The sequence below is a fragment of the Mustelus asterias genome, chromosome 22 (genome assembly GCF_964213995.1).
Source record: "Mustelus asterias chromosome 22, sMusAst1.hap1.1, whole genome shotgun sequence".
Taxonomy (NCBI): domain Eukaryota; kingdom Metazoa; phylum Chordata; class Chondrichthyes; order Carcharhiniformes; family Triakidae; genus Mustelus; species Mustelus asterias.
The window spans coordinates 23,120,155-23,144,058 of record NC_135822.1 but is presented as its reverse complement, the minus strand read 5'-3'; the positions used below and the strand labels follow the sequence as shown (position 1 = coordinate 23,144,058).

Below are 23,904 nucleotides of genomic sequence, written 5' to 3'. Positions count from 1 at the left end.
AATTATTCCCGGAACAAATTCCAAAACCTCCTGTTCTCCACAGCCAGTAACTGCTTCAGAAGCATTTAAAGTTGGAACTTGTATAGCTGAGCGAGCGGGGTAGGCTGTGTCAAACCTCAATGTATGAAGGCTTTTCAGACTCTGCGTTCTTCACACATAGCTACACGATTTCATCATGGTTGGCTGCACTAAGCCAAGCCATTGGAGTTCATGCAGGTTCTGCCGCAGCCAACACTCAGTGCATTTAAATGATTGAAAGCAACGTTATTTGCCATATCCACATGAGGGTTATACTTAATTAACTCAATCAGTTCCAAGGAAAGCAACTTGCCAATTAAGTTTAAGTTTATTTATTTATTAGTCACAAGTAGGCTTACATTAACACTGCAATGAAGTTACTGTGAAAATCCCCTAGTTGCCACACTCCGGCGCCTGTTCGGGTACACTGAGGGGGAATTTAGCATGGCCAATCCACCTAATGTGCACATCCTTGGACCATGGGAGGAAACTGGAGCACCCAGAGGAAACCCACGCAGACACGGGGCGAATGTACAGACTCCGCACAGACAGTGACCCAAACCGGGTATTGAACCCGGGTCCCTGGCGCTGTAAGGCAGCAGTGCTAACCCACTGTGCTGCCGTTGAAGGTGTGAAGTCCGAGGGGTTGTGAATAATCGCTTTAGGCTCGAGTGATGTAGAACAGCCTCATTTGTCGGGTGGTAAGGTTTGTATAACTAAGAAATAAAGTGAGTTATGTGAAAAAAAAGAATGGTCTCACTTGAATAACTTTTCAAGCATTTCTTGTTTAATTCACCCAGAAAAATAGAGGCCCCATCATGGTCTCCTTCCCAGAACAGCAACCAACATACCAACCAACTCAAGAACAGCTTCTTCCCTGCTGCAGTCAGACTTTTGAATGGACCTACCTTGCACTAAGTTGATCTTTCTCTACACCCTAGCTATGACTGTAACACTACATTCTCCACTCTCTCCTTTCCTTCTCTATGTACGGTATGCTTTGTCTGTATAGCATGCAAGAAACACTACTTTTCACTGTATGTTAATACATGCAACAATAATAAATCAAATCAAATCAAAATCAAATCAACTGGTAGAACGCATTGTAAACGAGACAAAATTAATCTTCCACACAAATGAATAATGTTTTTTAGACCATGTTTAGTTAATGGTTTCTCATTCCTGGAGTCAGTCAGATTATCCTGGTCCTGCAGTTCCCTTTCCTTGACGACCTCCCCCCCTCTTCATTTACATGCTGCTCCTTGACTACATCATAGCCTGTAGTATTTATGGGGAGGCAGGCAGGGGCAAGAAGGGGTGACTGGTAGCAATTGGGGAACCTTAAAACATGGCAAAGGTGGAGGACCAGTCAATTCCAATGGCCAAACCGCATTAGAATTCCAGAGCCCAGTTTCACGACAGGCAAATTAAAGGGGTGACTGCGACAAAGCCAGGACTGGGGAACAAGAGAGGAAACAGGGAGTGAGAGATTGTGAATTTGGGGAGGATAGTACGGTGGCACAGTGGTTAGCACTGCTGCCTCACAGCACCAGGGCCACAGGTTTGATTCTGGCCTGGGGTGACTGTCTGTGTGGAGTTTGCACGTTCTCCCCGCATCTGTGTGTGTTTCCTCCAGTTTCCTCCCACACTCTATAGATGTGCGGGTTAGGTGGATTGGCTAAACTGCCCCTTAGTGTCCTAGGATGTGTAGATTAAGGGGATTAGCAGGGTTAATACATGGGGATAGGGCCTGGGTCGGATGCTCTGTCGAAGAATCAGCGCAGACTCAATTTGCTGAATGACCTCCTTCTGCACTGTAGGGATTCTATGGTGAGATGAAGGGGTGGTTTGGAGATCTCAGGGTGGGAGGCAGGTCTTGACGGTTAACTTGACCAAGGTGGAGGTTGGGGTGAGGGGAGTGGAGGGACGCGCTCCTGCTCCTCTTGGTCCACAAGCAGCGCTGGTAAAGAATTTGCCTTTGCTTCAGTCAAATCTCACTTCCCTTAAGCTGCCAGCTTCCCAAGCCCCAGTAAAGCCGGCTTGCAGCTGCTGAACCCTGAAGCACACAGTCTCACGAACACATTGGGAGGCCATTCTCTGGGGCTGTGAGCTCCAGCTAGGATTCCTGATGACCTGTTGAATTGGGCGTGAGGGTCAAATTGGGATACTTGCCAAGCGCCAAACCTGTTGCAAGTCTCCCAGCCCGCTGCACCTGGCCAGACAGATTCCCATCCAGAGAGAGCAAGAACCTGATCAGGACTAATTTAAATGCATCTGATTACAATTAGCGGGCTAGTAGCCTGATTCAATGGCCTTCTGCGATGCTCTTGCCCCTTCTTAATGGGAAGTCCCATTGATGCCAATTAGTCTTCCTTCTAACAATCGGGGACCAAGCCGCGGGCAGGGGCAAGGAGGTAGGTACTGCTGCCACAATGCCCATGAACTCCTCTGCCGCTGCCAAGCTGTGGGGGGGAGGGGTGGAGGGGTCTACCCTCAAGGGACCTGAAGGTTGGGGGACTCGGGGGGGGGGGGGGGCAAATGGGGGGGTTGACCTCAGGGTTTCTGTCATGATGTGGTTATTGTGGCTGGACTTCAGAGAATCCCTACAGTACAGAAGGAGGCCATTTGGCCCATCGAGTCTGGACTGACCACTATCCCACCCAGGCCCTATTCCCATAACCCCACACATATACCCTGCTAATCCCCCTGACACTAAGGGATAATACAGCATGGCCAATCAATCTAACCCGCACATCTTTGAAGTGTGGGAGGAAACTGGAGCACCCAGAGGAAACCCACACAGACATGGGGAGAATGTGCAGGCTCCGCACAGACAGTGACCAAGGCTGGAATTGAGCCCAGGTCCCTGGTGCTGTGGGACTTCTCCTTGTTGCCCTGGAAAAGGTGGAAATCACTCTTGGGATAGTGATTTCAGCCACCTTTGGGGCAGAAAAGTCTTTATTATTGTCTGTGTCTTGTCAAACCTTTGAAGTGGCCTGGTCCCATTAGAATCCATGCCCGCTGAATAACTGGAAGCCTTCAAAATCATAGCAGCTCTCTGTTCTATTGCAGGGATTGCCCTTGGTTGATTTCAGCACCCCCAGGTGTTACCAGACCTCTTTGAAGTGCTTTGATTGACAGCAGCATTCAATTTCACAAGGGAAATCTCCCTTTCTCGTTTGAATGAGTCCCAGCAGCTCTGAAACTGTTTTGACTGACAGCCCCAGAGCAGATCAAAGAGGGGATTAGCCTAGGTTCATTTGCACAGGGAACTGACAAGCTTTTCTGACTGACAGATTCTGGGCAGATCAGACATTACATTGTTGATACAATCAGTTCATGTTCATCACACCTATTCTTTCAGGCCCCATTTTTTAACAGTGCATTTTGTTTCAAGTCACTGACCCTCCCTAGAAAGCAGATATGTTTTCTAATACTTCTCTGTGCCGCTGGCTTTCTTTCTTGCCTACAAAGCTTCTCACTGAACCCATAAGATTTATATTACCACTTCTTTCTCTTACTGTTTGTGATGATATTTCAATGTAATTCATTGGCGCTCTAGGACATTATGAGGACATGAAAAGATGCTATGCAAGAATGCAAGTCTTTTTATAAAGTTAAAGTTTAAAGTTTATTTATTAGTCACAAGTAAGCCTTACATTAACACTGAAGTTACTGTGAAATTCCCCAAGTCGTCACACCTCGGGCGCCTGTTGAGGTCAATGCACCTAACCAGCACGTCTTTCAGACTGTGGGAGGAAACCGGAGCACCCGGAGGAAACCCACGCAGATACGGGGAGAACATCCAAACTCCACACAGACAGTGACCCGAGCCGGGAATAGAACCCAGGTCCCTGGCGCTGTGAGGCAGCAGTGCTAACCACTGTGCCGCCGCAAAAATGATGATTTTCTCATCATTTTCAGCAGCTATGATAAAGATGTTGGGCAGCTGGTCACTGGGAGGTACGCAAGGGCTGATATTGTTCTAAATCTCCCTCCGTGCGGGGTGTGTTTGCCTTCCAATGATTAGATGAGATTGGAAACTTGTGAGGCTTTATATATGCTAATCTATATCTATATTATATACAAGCTCAAACCCTTGTATACTGTGCCACTGTGATGCTCCTGCAAGAGGTACAATTTCAGAACTACACCTCATTCTATTATCATGGGAGTATGTGAAAGAACCACTGAGATGCAGTTGTCATGGGGAAAACTGCAGGTTTGAATCAGTTATATCACATATTGTAAATGGACATTGAGGTTAGTTTTGTGATTAACTAAATTTTGGGGGAACAATCCAGCTACAGGCTTCAGAATCACAGAATACTACAGTGCAGAAGAGACCTTTCAGCCCATCGATCCACACTGACGCATGAAAGGCCCTGACCTGCCCACCTAATCCCACTTGCCAGCACTTGGCCCATAGCCTTGAATGTTATGGCGTGCCAAGTACTCATCCAGGTACTTTTTAAAGGATGTGAGGCATCCCGTCTCCACCACCCTCCCAGGCAGTGCATTCCAGACCGTCACCACCCTCTGGGTAAAAAAGCTTTTCCTCAAATTCCCCCCTAAACCTCCCGTCCCTATGATCTTTTTCTGGGTTCTTGCTGCAGTAGAGACTGTCAGAGGTAAATCCACTGTTATAACTCAAAAAGATTGGTGTCACAAGAGATCTAAGATTAAATGCTTCCTACATTAATGTGAGACTGGGTTATTCTTCCTTCAGTTAGTCTGGAAGAAAAAAGTAAAGTAAAAATAAAGTTTATTTATTAGTCATAAGTAAAGCTTACATTAACACTGCAATGAAGTTACTGTGAAAATCCCCTAGTCGCCACACTCCGGTGCCCATTCGGGTCAATGCACCTAACCAGCACATCTTTCAGACTGTGGGAGGAAACCGGAGCACTCGGAGGAAACCCACGCAGACATGGGGAGAACGTGCAGACTCCGCACAGACAGTGACCCAAGCCAGGAATCGAACCTCTGTCCCTGGCGCTGTGAGGCAGCAGTGCCAACCACTGTGCTACAGAAAAGCAAGAAGTGTTCTTGAATGTGAGCTGACCAGCTGATCGCTGATTCGGGAGTCTCACATGCCTGGTGCATTAGACCTGGCGTGATTCATGTGGGGGCATTCTTATCCATTGTAAAGTTGTTGAATCCCGCCTCAGGAGCGCTGCCAGTGCCAACGGGAAACACACCAATTTTTCCACTGGCGGCAGCACTTAGATTTCACTTGGGAGAATCGTGGCCGTTATAATTACCAAATCCTCCTCTTGAGAGCTGGTCACTTGTCTAATGCCCAACCTTCCCCAGTTAAACATTCACGTGCGATGGTCTGGGATTGGTTTCCCATCTTTTCCCATTTTAACCCCATGCTCGAGGTTTAATATTCCACATTCAGGATGATGAATGAGAGCAAGCTCCACTCATCCATCTGATCTTCTAACCTCTCCCCCGCCATTGTGTGGTCAGACTGCTGGTCCAACAGCCAGTGCTGGATTAGTCACAACTTCCATCAAGGGTTAAACATTGGAAAGACCAAAACTATCATCCTCAGCCCCATTGCAAACTCTGTAACGTGCTGGAGCTTGGCGCCATTTTGCGAGCGGTCCCCAACTTTAATGCTATCTTTTACTCTTGTTCTATGCTTTTAAAACTGTACTCTAACTCTAATACCTTATATTAAGTTGATCTTTCTCTACACCCTAGCTATGACTGTAACACTATATTCTGGACCCTCTCCTTCCCTTCTCCCATAGAACCATAGAAAATTACAGCTCAGAAACAGGCCTTTTGGCCCTTCTTGTCTGTGCCGAACCATTTTTTGCCTCGTCCCACTGACCTGCACTTGGACCATATCCCTCCACACCCCTCTCATCCATGATCTCATCCCCTATGTACTCTCTGAACGATATGTTTTGTCTGTATAGCGCGCAAGAAAGAATAGAATCATAGAAGCCTACAGTGCAGAAGGAAGCCATTCGGCCCATCAAGTCAGGACAGACCACAATCCCATCCAGGCCCTATCCCCATACGCTTGCTAGTCGCCCTGACAATTTAGCACGGCCAATCCATCTAACCAGCACATCTTTGTACTGTGGGAGGGAACAAGAGCACCTGGAGGAAACCCACGCAGACATCGGGAGAACGTGCAGACTCCGCACAGACAGTGACCCAAGCTGGGAATGGAACCTGGGTCCCTGGTGCTGTGAGGCAGCAGCGCTAGCCACTGTGCCACTGTGCTGTCCCACGACATGCTCTCTGGACACAGTCAGGAAATTCAGCAGCTCCCCGTCGGGGAATTGAACCCTGGTCTCCCGCGTGACAGGTGGGGATACCAACCACTATGCTAATGAGGGAGATACTTTTCACTGTATCCCAATACATGTGACAATAATCAATCAAATCAAATCATCCCACTCCACGGACACTGCCTCAGGTTAACTCCATGCTGAACATCTCACCCTATATCTTCATCATTATAAATGTTGCCCACCTCAATCCATCGCTCTTTGGAGTGACCTCCCACCCTTCATCCTCCGTATACACTTCATCTCATTAAAAACTCTGCTGCTTGTATCCAGTGTTGTGTCAAGTCCCACTCATTCATCCCCCCTGCACTCACTTGCAGATACTAGCTCCTGATCCCCCAGCAATTAAGATCTAAAATCTGCTGCTTCAGTTTAAACCCCTTCACAGGATGGGAAGTTCCTATCTCTGGAACCTTCTAAAGCTCGGCAACCCTCCAAGAACTTGGTGTTTTCCCAACCTTGGCTCATGCATCCACCATTGTCTTTGTCCCGCCATCTGGGATGGCACGGTGGCACAGTAGTTAGCACTGTTGCCTCACAGCGCCAGGGACCCGGGTTCGATTCCCGGCTTGGGTCACTGAATGTGTGGAGTCTGCACGTTCTCCCCGTGTCTGCGTGGGTTTCCTCCGGGTGCTCTGGTTTCCTCCCACAGTCCAAGGATGTGCGGGTTAGGTTGATTGGGCCATGCTAAATTGACCCTAGTGTCAGAGGGATTAGCAGCATAAATATGTGGGCTTACGGGAATAGGGCCTGGGTGGGATTGTTGTCGGTGTAGACTCGATGGGCTGAATGGCCTCCTTCTGCACTGTAGGGATTCTATAATTCCCTGATATCCTTGCTCTTGTACTCAAGTCCTCTTGCAATGGAGGCCAATATACCATTTGCCTCCCTAACCGCTTGCTGCATGCTTGCGTTCAGTGACTGGCGTACAAGGATGGCCAGCTTACCAGTCCCAATACTTCTTCCTTTGACTCAGAGTTGATTTATTTTTCCGATGACGCTCCTGAGAATGCATTGAAACACTTTTCTGTTGGGTTTATGTTCTCACTGCACAATAATTACATCGAGACTACGTGGGCTTCACTTGTGCCCTGGGATCAACCTCTTTGTGCTGTAAATTCCTTTGGCGTTATATTTACTTGTTCACCATCTTAGAAAGGTCCTTTTGTTTTATGCACTCAAAAATTGGCATGAAACCTGGTCAGATGAGTAAAAGAATTTCATTATCAGGTTTTCTGCTCTGTGTGCAGGGTCAGCTTTGGGGAGAGTGGGTGGGGGAGGAGGAACTAACATATCGAATGTCTTAACTCAGCTGAAAGCTAGATAATTATGCCACTAACAAATAACCCTTAGAATCCTTCCAATTTTAATTTGCACTCAAAATTAATTCTCCTGGACTGATCCCTGCTGAATGAACAGCATTTTCTGTCGGAATTTCTTCTGGAGTAATTCAGGAAAATGGAATTCTGACACAATGAACCACAGTTAAACCCCAATAACTATTAAAGGGAAAATAATTAACTTGCAACTTATCGACACCTTAAAAAGGGAGATGTTTTAAAAGTTTATTTATTGGTGTCACAAGTAGGCTTACATTAACACTGCAATGAAGTTACTGTGAAAATCCCCTAGTCGCCACACTCCGGCACCTGTCCCGATACACTGAGGGAGAATTTAGCACGGCCAATGCACCTAACCAGCACGTCTTTTGGACTGTAGGAGGAAACCGGAGCACCCGAAGGAAACCCACACGGACACGGGGAGAATGTGCAAACTCTGAACAGATGGTGACCCAAGCCGGGAATCGCTGTGAGGCAGCAGTGCTAGCCACTGTGTCACTGTGCCACCGTGCTGCCTACATAAAGCCTTTCACAGTTATCACAATCCAAAGGCACTTCAACCTTCTTGATTGACTGGGCGAGCAAGACTCAAACTGAGGCCAGAAACTTTGCGGACTTTCAAAAATGGTGAGCAGCGGGGAAGAGGGGCAGGGGGTGATTCACACATGAACGGCACAGTGGCAATTTTGCTACATTGCTTTAACTGACTACTTGGTGGTGTAGCCATTTCAATAGTTGTATGTTGACATTTTGTTAATGCTAAGGACACTTTATGAATGCTTGGCTGGGTTCGGAAAGCTACAATTATCTCAGCAAGGGTTGTGAGTTCACAGTTTGATCCATAGTCTAAAGAGTCTATTAAAGAATTAGCTGACTTTGATGCGGGGTATGACTAGAAGTTTGTTTTTTAGAAGAGCTTAAGCACTTGAAATTTAAAAACTACGCATGGGTTTTCATGAATGGGTGTTTTTTTTTACTGTTAGGTCTGTGTAGTGAGAGATGTATTAGATCTTTAGGGCAGGATTTTCCGGCCGCGCTCACCCCTAGACTGAAAAGTCCTGCCCAAGGTCAAAGTCTGTGGCAGACGGAGTGGGAAAATTCTACCATTAGAGTAATATTTTATTTCATTGCCACATGGTTCATGAGGTCTGCCCATGGTGGATACTGGCATCGTGTTGGCATGGAGGTATAAAGAGCTATAGGAAGTGGATAGGAGAATAAGTTGATATTGAGTTAGTTTCAAGGTGTATGAGACCATGAGGAGTAGGTGGTGTGAGGGCTCAAGGGCCTAAGATCTACTAATACAATTGAAAAGAAAGTCTCAGAAACTGAGGTGGGCTTCCTAAGCAGCCCACCTTGGCACTCAGTTACCCCTGTGGCTGCCTTCTTCCCACCTGTAGCAAATATGGAGTGCGTCGGGACATTCTTTTATTGGGGCGAGTCCATTCCAGCTATCTCCCTGCTAGCAAAAATCCAGCCCTGAAACTCGGGGCGGCAAGGTAGCACAGTGGTTAGCACTGCTGCCTCACAGCGCTCGGGACCTGGGTTCGATCCCCGGCTTGGGTCGCTGTCTGTGTGGAGTTTGCACATTCTCCCCGTGTCTGCATGGGTTTCCTCCGGGTGCTCCAGTTTCCTCCCACAGTCCAAAGATGTGCGGGTTAGGTTGATTGGACAAGCTAAATTAATCCTTAGTGTCCTGGGATGTGATAGGTCAGAGAGATCAGCAGGTAACTAAGCGGGGATAGGGCCTGGGTGGGATTGGTGTCGGTGCACTCGATGGGCCGAATGGCCTCCTTCTGCACTGTAGGGATTCTATGATTCAATGAATTGCTTATGCCTCTATCCCCAATTAGCTTGCAATCCAACTTCTCCTAAAAGACCAACTGAGTGCAATGACACATTTCCCTGTGCATGGTGGAACATATTACTGCAGATTAACAGCAGAGTATGAAAAATAAGATCTCTGTGCTGAAGGCTAATTACAGTGCCAAGTTTTAAGACTAAAGGCAGTTATGTGCAAATTACAAGTCTGTGATTCAGGAATGTAGCTGGCTGTTTAATAACACCTCTCTACACAGCAACATTCAACATATAGACAGCAGTGGTTAAAAAAAGTGGTTCCCCACCACCTTCTCAAGGGCAACAAGAAATGGACAATAAAAGCTGAGCTAGTCAGCAATGCCTGTATCCCAGCAATGATTGATTTTATAGAATCCTACAGTGCAGAAGGAGGCCATTCGGTCCATCGAGTCTGCACCGACCACAATCCCACCCAGGCACTATCCACCCATGCATTTACCCCTGCTAATCCCCCTGACACTAAGGGGCAATTTAGCATGGCCAATCCACCTAACCCACACATCTTTGGACTGTGGGAGGAAACCGGAGCATCCGGAGGAAACCCACGCAGACTCGGGGAGAACGTGCAAACTCCACACAGACACTGATCCAACGCCGGATCGAACCCGGGTCCCTGGCGTTGTGAGGCAGCAGTGCTAACCACTGTGCCACCGTGCCGCCCTAAGCCGACACCCGCACAGACTCAAAGACTCAATCAGTGCCTCAGAACAGGAGGCACTTAATCCAACAATGGATCCCGTGATCCACTAAACTCTGGATCTACTAGTGAGAAGAACTGTCACCAGCATAAATGTCATTGTAATCATCCTCGACATAGCTCACTAACGAAGCGAGGGGTGGATCAGTCTTTGATAAGTCCAGTTCCAGATAGTGGGTGGAATTTTCCAGTCTCCCCGTGGGGTGTTTTCCAGCGGCACAGGTAGCCAGTGGGACCTTCTATAGCATTTTGCATAGCTCGCCCGTTCCACCGCTGGGGGAGCTGTCACTGGGTGGTGGGCGGGGGGGGGGGGGGGGGGGGGGAAGCCACTTCAGGCGGGGTTGGGAGATCCGCTGGCGAGTGTATTTTTCAGTGCATTGTACAGTTCTACTTGGAGTTTGTGTACTTGGTCACCACTTTTGTCCTCTCTGACACAGGGTGCTTGGCAAGTTCCCTGTCAGCAGCAGACGCAGGGCGGTCTGGATCTCCCAGGAGTTAATGGTGCCGTGCTTGTCATAGTTGGCCAGGTAGGAAGCCTCACCCACGATGTGCTCCAAGATGTCGCTGACGAATGGGTTCATGACGCTCATGGTCTTGGAGGAGATGCCGGTATGGGTGTGAACCTGCTTCATCACTTTGTAGATGTAGATGGAGTAACTTAGGGGAGGTGATGGCCTAGTGATATTATTGCTAGACTGTTAATGCAGAAACTCAGCTAATGTTCTGGGGACCCGCGTTCAAATTCTGTCACAGCAGACATTGGAACTTGAATACAATAGTAAATATCTGGAGTTAGGAATCTACTGATGACCATGAAACCATTGTCATAAAAACCCATCTGGTTCACTAATGTCCTTTAGGGAAGGAAATCTGCCGTTCTTACCCAGTCTGGCCTACATGTGACTCCAGAGCCACAGCAATGTGGTTGTCTCTACTCCTTTACATTGGTGGCTTCTTCTGGGCATTGTTGGCCCCTTCTTGGAAGCTTGGACTTTCTTTTCTTCAGGCATGGTAAATGGAGGTGGCAGACTTTGATTTGATTTGATTTATTATTGTCACATGTATTAGTATACAGTGAAAAGTATTGTTTCTTGCATGCCATACAGACAAAGCATACAGTTCATTGAGAAGTAAAGGAGAGAATGCGGAATGTAGTGTTACAGTCATAGTTAGGGTGTAGACAAAGATCAACTTAATATAAGAGTTAGAGTACAGCGTGAGGTAGGACCATTCAAAAGTCTGACAGCAGCAGAGAAGAAGCTGTTCTTCAGTCAGTTGATATGTGACCTCAGACTTTTGTATCTTTTTCCCGATGGAAGAAGGTAGAAGGTGGAATGTCTGGGGTCCTCAATTATGCTGGGTGCTTTTCCGAGGCAGCGGAAGTGTAGACAGAGTCAATGGATGGGAGGCTGGTTTGCGTGATGGACTGGGCTACATTCATGACCCTTTGTAGTTTCTTGTGGTCTTGGGCAGAGCAGGAGCCATACCAAGCTGTGATACAACCAGAAAGAATGCTTTCTATCGTGCATCTGTAAAAGTTGGTGAGAGTCGTAGCGGACATACCAAATTTCCTTCATCTCCTGAGAAAGTAGAGGTGTTGGTGGGCTTTCTTAACTATAGTGTCGGCATGGGGGGGACCAGGACAGATTATTGGTGATCTGGACACCTAAAAACTTAAAGCTCTTGACCATTTCCACTTCGTCACTGTTGATGTAGATGGGGGCATTATGCTTCCTGAAGTCGATGACTATCTCCTTCGACACAGAATAAGGGACTGGAAAATCTGCCCAAATGAGTCCCTTCCTTGTGATTTGCTCTGTTACTGACTTCCACCTCTAACTGAACCTTTACAAACACTCCATGCTATATTTTTCTGTATCATTTGGAATAGCGGCTGTAGTAGGATCAGTGATAAAGAAGAATTGTGATCTGCATTTTTATCCTTTATCTCTCTCTTCAAGTCTCTCAAAAGGCGCCTTCCTTTTAACAGTGAAATTAAGGGGATTGATAACATTTTGAATTGGGGATATAACATTTAAATTAGCTGACACTGTACCCAAATTATTTTATCATAGTAAATTAGATAAAACAACACGTTGCAGGGACAGCATTCCTCCCTCGTGCAAAACTATTTGACGAAAGATTTCCTGCAACTTTGCACCGAAATATTTCCCAGTAAGAAGTCTCACAACACCAGGTTAAAGTCCAACAGGTTTATTTGGAATCACCTGATGAGGGAGCAGCGCTCCGAAAGCTCGTGATTCCAAATAAACCTGTTGGACTTTAACCTGGTGTTGTGAGACTTCTTACTGTGCTTACCCCAGTCCAACTCCGGCATCTCCACCTCATGAAATATTTCCAACTTGGTTATTTTAAATAAATTGAATACTTTAGTGGGAAATGTTGTCCTGAAAAGATTGACTGTGACCTTTTACTAAGAGGAACAATCACATGATTGAAGGTGAACTAAATACGATTCAGCACGAAATGAGCTACTTCTATTAAAGCTTTAAACAAGTCAAAAGCCCCTCATTACTCCCCCGTACAAGAGCTGGTCTGCAGGTAGGTTCTGCCCTCCATCCAGCACGGATAATCCCCATGCCCCGTTTGAGCAGCTGTTCCAGTCTCAGGCTGGCACAGAAACTACATCAATATCCGACTGAAGAACCCAAGAAATCTTGCTTTATGTAATAGAGGGATCTGGCACATTGAGGGTTAACCTGGGACTGAGTACAGTACCGTCCGCCGCTGACATAGGAAGTCACCTGACCTAGACCTTAGGTCAGCAGTGTAGAAGTACGGCCGGAATATCTGGCCCCCGCCATGGTGGGTTACCCTCCGGAAGATGCGGTGAAGCATTCAAATGTCCATTGACTTTGGCAGGACTGGAAGATCCCGCTGCTGGAAGTGCCTGGAAAATTCCGGCCTAGTTGGCAACCATAGAATCCTCCAATGCAGAAGGAGACCACTTGGCTCATCGAGTCTGCACTGAACACAGTCCCATCCAGACCCTATCCCCAAAACCCCATGTATTTACCCTAGCCAGTCCCCCTGACACTAAGGGTCAATTTAGCATGGCCAATCCACCTAACCCGCACATCTTTGGAGTGTGGGAGGAAACCGGAGCACCCGGAGGAAACCCACGCAGACACGGGGAGAACGTGCAGACTCTGCACAGACAGTGACTTGAGGCCAGAATTGAACCCGGGTCCTTGGCACTGTGAGGCAGCAGTGCTAACCACTGTGCCACCATGCCGCAACATGTAAGGGCATGCCATGGAGTCCCCTCCCTCGCTGTACCCTCTATTGTAAATATGTGCATAGTTCAATAATGTTAATAAGTAATGTACAAAGTTCAGTAATGCTTGGTAATGTCTATAAGGCTGCTTGATGGTGTCCAAGCCAAACACATCATAGGGAGCGATAACTCAACAAAATACTTTAAATCTGGTATGCCTGCGATCTGGTTTCCCCTCTGATGTAGAACCATACACACACCCCCACACACTGAACTACACACACACAGAGCTAGAGCTAGTTCTGCACCCCTTAGTGACAGATGGCAAAGATATGGGGACTGAAGCTGACACATTGGCACAGTGGTTAGCACTGCTGCCTCACAGCGCCAGGGACCCCGGGTTCGATTCCAGCCTCGGGTCACTGTCTGTGTGGAGTTTGCATGTTCTCCCCATGACTGCGTGGGTTTCCTCCGGGTGCTCCAGTTTCCTCGTACAGTCCGAAGATGTGCGGGTTAGATGATTGGCCATGCTAAATTGCCCCTTGGCATCCCAGGATGCATTGGTTAGGGGGATTAGCGGGGGTAAATGCATGGGGTTACAGTGATAAGGAGGGGGGGTTGGGCCTGGGTAAGATGCTCTGTAGACTTGATCATAGAATCATAGAATCCTATAGTGCAGAAGGAGGCCATTCGGCCCATCAAGTCTGCACCGACCACAATCCCACCCAGGCCCTATCCCTGTAACCCCATACATACATTTACCATAGCTAGACCCCCAACGCTGAGGGGCAATTTAGCACGGCCAATCCACCTAACCCGCACAGTGTTGGACTGTGTTGGAGTACCCGGAGGAAACCCACGCAGACACGGGGAGAACGTGCAAACTCCACACGGACAGTGACCCAAGCCAGTAATCGGAGCCGGGTCCCTGGTGCTGTGAGGTAACAGTGCTAACCATTGTGCCACCGTGCCGGCCTAATGGGCCAAATGGCCTCCTTCTGCACTGTAGGGATTCTATACTACAGATGGAAACAATTGTTTGGAAGAAGTCGGCAAAAGAGTGACGTACCTAGAATTTCATTACGCAGCTCCTCAGTAATAACGTTCATATCATCTGGATCCACATAATACAGGCGCCTTTCTGGTGGATCACTCGCTGCAGCCTTCAGTTCGATATAATTGCCCCTGCCTGTGCTAACGATGAAAATTGTAACCCCGAGGTCCTTGAGAAGCTGGGTGGGCCCTGATATATCGTCTGATGATATCCCGTCTGTCAGCCACACCAGGACCTTTGGGACATCCGGCCTGGCACCAGCTTTCTGTGTGAACATGGTGTCTTTGGCATGTACCAATGCCTTGCCCGTGTTGGTGTCTCCCAGTTTCTGTTCCATGTTGTGAAGAGCTCGCTGGAGATCAGTGTCCGACGTGTACTTATCGAATGGAAACTCCAACATGGGGTTGTCACTGATGTGCATGAAGCTGATCTGTACGTCACTGGGGCCTATGGTGAAAGGCTTCAGTAAATCGAGAACAAACATTTTCAGCTGGGTGAACTCGTAGGGCAAGATGCTTCCGGAACTGTCCATCAGGAAGAGAAGATCTCCCTCTGCATCCTCTATAGAGTACTCAATCCCTAAAGAAGAGGAGAAAACGACAGATTAAATTAGGATAAAGCTTTTACTGTCCACTGAACTTCCTTTGCTGCTTTATTTATTTCATCAGTGTCACAAGTAGACTTACATTAACACCGCAATTAAGTTACTGCGAAAATCCCCTAGTTGCCACACTCCCCTAGTTGCCTGTTCGGGTACATGGAGGGAGAACTTGGCATGGCCAATGCACCTAACCAGCATGTCTTTCGGAGTGTGGGAGGAAACCAGAGCGCCCAGAGGAAGCCCACGCAAGACACAGAGAGAGAACTCCCTGTGCAGACTCCGCAGAGACAGCGGCCCAAGCTGGGAATCGAACCCGGGTCCCTGGCGCTGCGAGGCAGCAGTGCTAACCACTGTGCTACCGTGCCGCCCTATTCTCTGCCCAGGTGCTACCCGACCTGCTTTGTGTTCCAGCACTTTATTGTGGATGAACTTTGCTGTTTGCACAAAGTAAGATTCTATTGACAAATGGTATAAATGACTCACGAATTCAAGCATTAAGATGAGAGAATGGACTTGAAAAGCTATAGGTTACAAGTCAGAAGATGTTATCCGGCATTCTTAGTGATCATTCATGAGTCCAGTTCTTGGACTACGACAGGCAATTTCAATGACCCTACCTCCAGAATGATATTGATATGTTGGATAGGATTTAGAAAGTGGTTTCAGGTCTTAGGGGAGTTTATTCATTCTTGGGATGCATACGTCACTGTCAAGGCCAGGGTTTATTGCCCATCTTTAACTGAGCACCAACAGCACTGTTACATGTGGGGGGGGGGGTTCTGAGATTTTGACCCAGTGGCATTGAAGGAACAGGGATACATTTCCAAGTCAGGATGGTGTGTAGGGAACTTGCAAGCGATGGTGTTCCCATTAACCCGCTGCCCTTATTATTCCAGGCAGTAGGGATTGTTGGTTTGGGAGGGGCTACTGAAGGAGCCTTGGCAAGTTGCTGCAAATGGTGGAAAGCATCAAGTTTCTAGGTGTCCAGGTCACCAATAACCTATCCTGGTTCATCCACGCTGACGTCATAGTTAAGAAAGCCCACCAACGCCTCTACTTTCTCAGGAGGCTAAGGAAATCCAGCAAGTCTGCTACGACTGTCACCAATTTTTACAGATGCACCATAGAAAGCTTGGTATGGCCCCTGCTCTGACCAAGACTACAAGAAACTACAGAGGGTTGTGAATGTCGCCCAGTCCATCACGCAAACCAGTCTCTCATTCATTGACTCCATCTATACTTCCTGCTGCATCAGGAAAGCAGCCAGCATAATCAAGGACCCCACGCCACCCCGGAGATTCTCTCTTCCACCTTCCTCATTGGGAAGAAGATACAAAAGTCTGGGATCATGGAACAACCGACTCAAGAACAACTTCTTCCCTGCTGCCGTCAGACTTTTGAATGGACCTAACTTATATTAAACTGATCTTTCTCTATACCCTAGCTTTGACTGTGACAGTATATTCTGCAGCCCCTCCTTTCCTTCTCCCTTATGTACTCTATGAACGGTATGCTTTGTCTGTGTAGCACGCAAGAAACAATACTTTTCACTGCACATGTGACAATAATAAATCAAATCAGATCATTCAAAGTCAGTGCATCTTGTGGATTGTAGTCACACAAGCAGATGGTGGAAGGAGTGATTGTTTAAGATAGTGGATGGGTTGCCCACCAAGCCGACTGCTTTGTCCTAACTAAGATACCGAGAGAGGTGACTCAACATATTTCTGCTGCAGAAAATACTGGGTGGGATTTTCCGGCCATTCTGGTGATCTTCTGGTCCTGCTGACGTGAGCCCTCGGTGGCGGGGGGAGAGGGGAAAATGGGAAATCCCATTGTCAACAACGGCATCTGAAATTAAGAATCTGCTGGGACCACGAAACCATTGTCGATTGTCGGAAAAACCCATCTGGTTCACTAATGTCTTTTAGGGAAGGGAATCTGCCGTCCTTACCCGGTCTGGCCTACATGTGACTCCAGAGCCACAGTGGATGACTCTCAACTGCCCTCTGAACAAGGGCAACTATGGATGGGCAATAAATGCTGGACAGCCAGCGACACACATGTCCCACAAATTAGTAAATGAAAAAGATCTCACCTACAGTGGGCCACTTCTGATGCAGCGAAACATGCCTCAGGGAATGCTAAAAATCCCACTCATTGATTGGAGAGATGCTCCAGGTTTTTAAAATAAAAAATGAGGACGAGATGGAAATAAACAACAATGACAGAATGCCAGAGTGGGGGGGTCATAAGAGCAAAAATTCACAAGCCCGGATTAGCATTTAGATGAAACTTCCTTTCCCCTGCAGCCGAGTGGGTAGGAATCATATTCTGGGAGAGTTGATTTGTGGCCAATTAGCTTCTTTAAAAGGAATGGGATTTATGTTCCGAGGAGGGATTGCCACTGGGGAAATGTTAAAAATATTGCTTGATTTTCTATGCTCACTGGAGATAGGGAAAGATATCTGGCAGCTCCACAATGAACAGGAGATGTTCTCAGGCTAAAGTATTGAAAAAAACAATCAGAATAGATTCTGGATGGAGTGACAATGTTATATATTTTGGGTTGCACTGGAGATTCTCATTGGTTCAGTATCACCTTAGGAAAATGAGCAGCACAGTGTTCAGCACTGCTGCCTCTCTGCGCCAGGGACCCAGGTTCAATTCCAGCCTCGGGTCACTGTCTGTGCGAGGTCTGCACGTTCTCCCCGTGTCTGCGTGGGTTTCCTCCGGGTGCTCCGGTTTCCTCCCACACTCCAAAGATGTGCGGGTTAGGTGGATTGGCCGTGCTAAATTGCTCCTCAGAGTGAGGTGGACTAGCAAGGTAAATACGGGGATAGGGCCTGGGTGGGATTGTGGTCGGTGCAAGCTTGATGGGTCGAATGGCCTCCTTCCGCCCTGTAGGGATTCTATGATTCTATGGATGCATGTTTCTCTCTCTCAATGACCCTCACGTGGCAGAGAGAGGCCCTTCAGCCCATCATGTGTGTGCTGTCCATCAATCACCTATCTCTTCTAATCCCTGTGCACCGTAGGGATTCTGTGATTCTATGAAATCATGTGTTCACCTTTACTGCCCAATATCTAGTCAATGTGATAGTGAAGACCTTCCATTCTGAGTAATCGTTTCGCCCTGCGTAACATTGAGCATGCCCCAAAGAGCCTTTCTCCTGATTTTGCCAAGATGGTCTCTCAAACATTAAAGTGCGTAGGGCCGGATATAGAATATAGAACTAAACAGGGCGTGATTTTCAGTGAAACTTAAGTTCTCCCACACTGCACCACACAACATGTCACTTTACCCCGTTAACGCTCTGAGCGTCGATTGTCCACCCAGTCTAGGTGATCCTTACCCTGTGGTATTGATCGTAAAGGGACAATTGCTATGCTTAGCCACCTGGCTCGAACGGGTCGATTTGACAACAAGAACAGAAGCATTCCTGACAGCTTTCAAATTCAACCTCGAGTCGTACGCCTTTGTTCGAGTGCCAGAGGAAGCCAACAAGCTGACTGTGAGCTTTGCCTCCCTTGTGTCGGGTATTGAGACATTGAGCTGTCAATCAAATCAGTCAACTCCCATGAGAAACTTTAGCCCCATTTTAATGGCCTGCTCAAATGCAACAAATGTTCATAAGTTCATAAGATATAGGAGCAGAATTAGGCCACTCGGCCCATCAAGTCCGCTCCGCCATTCGACCATGGCTGATATGCTCCTCATCCCCAATCTCCTGCTTTCTCCCCATAACCCTTCAATCCATTCCCAATTAAAAATCTGTCTAACTCCTCCTTACATTTACTCACTGTCCCAGCATCCACCGCACTTTGGGAGCAAATTCAACAGATTCACAACCCTTTGGGAGAAGTAGTTTCTCCTCAACTCTGTTTTAAATTTGCTGCCCCTTATCCTAAGACTATGATCTCTCATCCTAGAATGTCCCACAAGAGGAAGCATCTGCTCCATGTCTACTTTATCCACACCTTTTATCATCATAAGTATCTCAATTTGATTTCCCCTGTTGTGCTCAGTGGAAGGAAATATTTCTCAGAGTTCACCCAACACCTTCTCTGAAATGTAGAAATGAACCCCATTGTCTCAAACTGATGTGGTATTAGAGAAACGCAATTCTGTTAGTCCTGGCTAATCAGTTCGAATTCCACTTTTCTCAATAGCTTGTGTATTGTACGATTAACCATTTTCATGCTGTATTTAAGTGAATTCGGGGTGGTATGGTGGCACAGTGGTTAGCACTGCTGCCTCACAATGGTGGGGAGCCGGGTTCAATTCCGGCCTCGGGTCACTGTCTGTGTGGAGTTTGCATGTTCTCCCCGTGTCTGCGTGGGTTTCCTCCAGGTGCTCCGGTTTCCTCCCACACTCCAAAGATGTGCGGGTTAGGTTGATTGGCCATGCTAAATTGTCCCTTAGTGTCAGGGGGACTGGCTAGGGTAAATACATGGGGTTACAGGGATAGTGTCTGGATGGAATTATTGTCAGTGCAGGCTCTATCGACTGAATGGCCTCCTTCTGCACTGATGGATTCTATGATCCTATGAATTGTAAATAAATAATCTGAAATAGTCACACCACACAAGCGCCAGGCAGTGACCATCTCCAATAGGAGAGAATCTAACCATTGCCCCTTGACATTCAATAGCATTACCATCACTGAATCCCATTAACTAGAAACTAAACTGGACTAGCTATATAAATGTGTGGCTGCAAGGGTAGATCAGACACTGGGAATTCTGCAGTAAGTAACTCACCTCCTGACTCCCTAAAGCCTGTCCACAAAACACAAGTCAGGAGTGTGATGGAATACTCTCCACTTGCCTGGATGGGTGCAGCTCCAACAATACTCAAGAAGCTTGACACCGCAGCCCCGCTTAATTAGCACCCGATTCATCACATTGAACATTCATCCTTCCAGTGCCGACACACACCAATGGCAGAATGCATCACCTACAAGATGCTATGTGCCAAGGCTCTTTTGACCGCACCTTCCAAATCTGTGACCTCTGCCACCTAGAAGGACAAAGGCAGCAGATGCATGGGAACACCACCACCCGCAAGCTCCTCTCCGAGTCAAACATTATCCTGATTTGGAAATATACCACTGTTTCTTTGCTGTCACTGGGTAAAAAAATCCTGGAACTCCCTCCCTAACAGCACTGTGGGTGTACCTACACCACATGGACTGCAGCGATTCAAGAAGGCAGCTCACCATCACCTTCTCCAGGATAGTTAGTGATGTTCTCCTAGCCAGCAATGCCCACATAGAATCAAAGGATCCGTACAGTGCAGAAAGAGGCCATTCAGCCCATCGAGTCTGCACCAAATCTCTGACAGAGCATCCCAGCCAGGCCCTATCCCCACAGCCCCACGAATTTGACCTGCTAATCCACCTAACCTAAACAAACTTGGGACACTAAGGAACAATTTAGCATGGCCAATCCACCTAACCTGGACATCTTTCAGACATCTGAGGTCGGAATTGAACTCAGATCCCTGGTGCTGTGAGGCAGCAGTGCTAACCACTGCGCCACCGTGTCACCCGACATCTCACAAATGAATTAAAAAAATATATATATCTGATGCCAAATAGTCAATAAATTTGGAAGACTGATGACTGACTGGCTTTACTTGCCCTGGGTTTCCCTCTGTCTTTATGCGGTAAGTTGATGCATGGGTGGGGGGGGGTGGGGGTCGGGGGGGGGGAGGGGGCGAGGGGGGGTAACACCTTCCTGTAAATGATCCTGCAGTAGTTGCCATTATTAATTCCCATTCAAAAGAGCTCGGTGCGTTCAGTCAGTGAGACAATTGCAACGCAATTGCAGCTGCCGCTAATTACTTATTTATAAAAGCCAATCATTACTGTGCACTTAATGATGTTGTCGAATACACGGTGCTGCTTTTGAAAAGTGCTATGCAAGAATTTTTGGGATGTCTTTTTTCTCTCATTCAAAAGGACAAAATGGAAAGGCATACTGCACAGTGGTACAGTGGCTAGCACTGCTGTCTCACAGCGCCAGAGACCAGGGTTCGATTCCCGGCTTGGGTCACTGTCTGTGCAGAGTCTGCACGTTCTCCCCGTGTCTGCGTGGGTTTCCTCCGGGTGCTCCGGTTTCCTCCCACAGTCCGAAAGATGTGTTGGTTAGGTGCATTGGCCATGCTAAATTCTCCCTCAGTGTACCCGAACAGGCGCCAGAGTGTGGCGATTAGAGGATTTTCACAGTAACTTCATTGCAGTGTTAACGTAAACCTACTTGTGACACTAATAAATAAACTTAGGATTAGAAAAATGATTAAGTCAACATTAGACAGCATCAGAACTGATGTGTTAACTTAGTTCCTCTCTCTTCACAGGTGCTGCCAAACCTGGTCAGCATTTTCTGTTTTGATTTTGGAGTTCTCCTAGCATCCTGGCCAACATATATCCCTCACCCAACATTATTAACGCTGATTATCTGGCCACTTATCTCATTGCTGCTTGTTCATATATTGGTTGCCTGTCTGCTTACCACCTTCACTGCTCTTTAAAAGTACTTAATTAACTGTGAGGCACTTTGAGATATCCTGAGGCTGTATAGGTGCTGTATAAATCCAAACTTCTTTCAATCTGCGCAATTGCACACTATTAAAAGCAGAAGAGAGAATGTGACGGTTGTAATATACCTTTAAGAGATAACAGCATGACATCACTAGTAGGCAAGTGATCCATGTGATCCAGTCTCAGTTGCACTTTGGCCTGTGAGCAGAACTCAGCACACACAGCTCTACTGCTGATGTCTTCACGTTTTATATCTTTGAATAGCTGTTCTTATTTGCCAAGTGTAAATAAATGAATTCTCAATGTCTTTCCCCAATCCCTAATGAATGGATTGGTGCTTTTACAACCTTATAAAACCACACGAGTGTCATGGTGGGATTCGGTACTTTGATGAAGGCTCAGGTTTTGGGAGAGGGGTGGGTCATGTCATCCTTCTCACTGTGATTCCCCCCCCCCCCCCCCACTCCCACAATCACGTCCACTGTATCTCGTGCAGACCGCAGCCAGGTTCATTCCCCTTAATTCTAGTCTGGCAGGGCACCGGACAGCTGCATCATTGGGTTAAACGTTCGCCAAGTGGCCTTGAAAAAAACACAAACCTCGCAGCTGTAGTTTAATGAAATAAAAATGAAATGCGGAACAATGAGTAAATGTGGTAGTCAGCATTCCGAGTGGGGACACGCAAACCAGATTTGATAGTAACACGAGCTGATAGCGAGGCTGACTAACAAAAGATTAATGTTTGGCCCCGGGCAGTGCGTAAATACCCAAGAAGTGATTCTATTGTGCTTGATGTGCAATAATACATGATTCATTCAATCTGAGACAGTCTAACACCGTGGATCAAAGACAGGCACTCCCAGCCCATGCAATCTAGTTAGCAGCACCTCCTTTGCCGTGTATCCCTGGTCACCCTACAATCACTGGCTCAGCCACTTTAAAAAGTCGGGATTTAAACCCAAATAATTGCCTCTGCGAGTCTTAGCCCACTGAAAGGACAATTTATCTAAATAGTAATCGAGCTCGGTGCGTACAGTTACAGCGCAATTGCAGCTGCCGCTAATTACTTATTTATAAAAGCCAATCATTACTGTGCACTTAATGATGTTGTCGAATACGCGGTGCTGCTTTTGGAAAGTGCTATGCAAGAATTTTTGGGCTGTCTTTTTTCTCTCTCCTAAAGGGGGAGGCACGGTGGCACAGTGGTTAGCACTGCTGCCTCACAGCGTCAGGGACCTGGGTTCGATTCCCGGCTTGGGTCACTGTCTGTGCAGAGTCTGCACATTCTCCCCGTGTCTGTGTGGGTTTCCTCCGGGTGCTTCGGTTTTCTCCCACAGCCCGAAACATGTGCTGGTTAGGTGCAGTCCTGCTAAATTCTCCCTCAGTGTACCCGAACAGGCGCCGGAGTGTGGCGACGAGGGGATTTTCACAGTAACTTCATTGCAGTGTTAATCTAAGTCCACAATAATAAACTTAAAGATAAATGTTGTGTGAATCAAAATCAGAAAATGCTGGGAAATCTCAGCAGGTCTGACAGCCCCTGTGGAGAGAATATAGGGGCAACATTTCGAGTCAGGATGACTCTTCATCAGAGCTGAATGTTAGCACAGGAAACAGAGTACATTCTATTTTAGATATTCAATGTCAGCATCAAGGATTGCCAGGACAGGTACAGCACTGGTCAGGATGCAGCAGGACTGGTACGGCACTGGTTAGGATGCAGCAGGACTGGTACAGCACTGGTTAGGATGCAGCAAGGCCGGTACATCACTGGTCAGGATGCAGCAGTAAGAAGTTTAACAACACCAGGTTAAAGTCCAATAGGTTTATTTGGTAGCAAAAGCCACAAGCTTTCGGAGCCTTAAGCCCCTTCTTCAGGTGACAGCACTGGTCAGGATGCAGCAGGACAGGTACAGCACTGGTTAGGATGCAGCAGGGCAGGTACAACACTGGTTAGGATGCAGCAGGGCAGGTACACACTGGTCAGGATGCAGCAGGACAGGTACAGCACTGGTTAGGATGCAGCAGGGCAGGTACACACTGGTTAGGATGCAGAGTAAAGCTCCAGCCACACTCCCTGACACATGCTCACAGCTCAGGTACAGCACAGGTTAGTTACTGAGTGAAGGATCCTTTACACTCTCCCCTTAAACACTCCCATATCAGGTATAGCACTAATATGCTTCAGCTCAATGCATCTTACTGTACCTATGTGATGTCTCTAAGCTGGCGAC

General features: G+C 47.3%; 1 protein-coding gene across 1 annotated transcript in view; it reads right to left on the bottom strand.

The window, feature by feature from the left end:
* vwa1 (von Willebrand factor A domain containing 1) overlaps positions 1 to 23,904 on the bottom strand; it is a 68,851-nt gene that overhangs the window by 28,877 nt on the left and 16,070 nt on the right. The window contains exon 2 of the mRNA XM_078238919.1: positions 14,537 to 15,100. Within this exon, the coding sequence (XP_078095045.1) occupies positions 14,537 to 15,100 (564 nt within the window). The remainder of the gene's footprint in view (positions 1 to 14,536; positions 15,101 to 23,904) is intronic.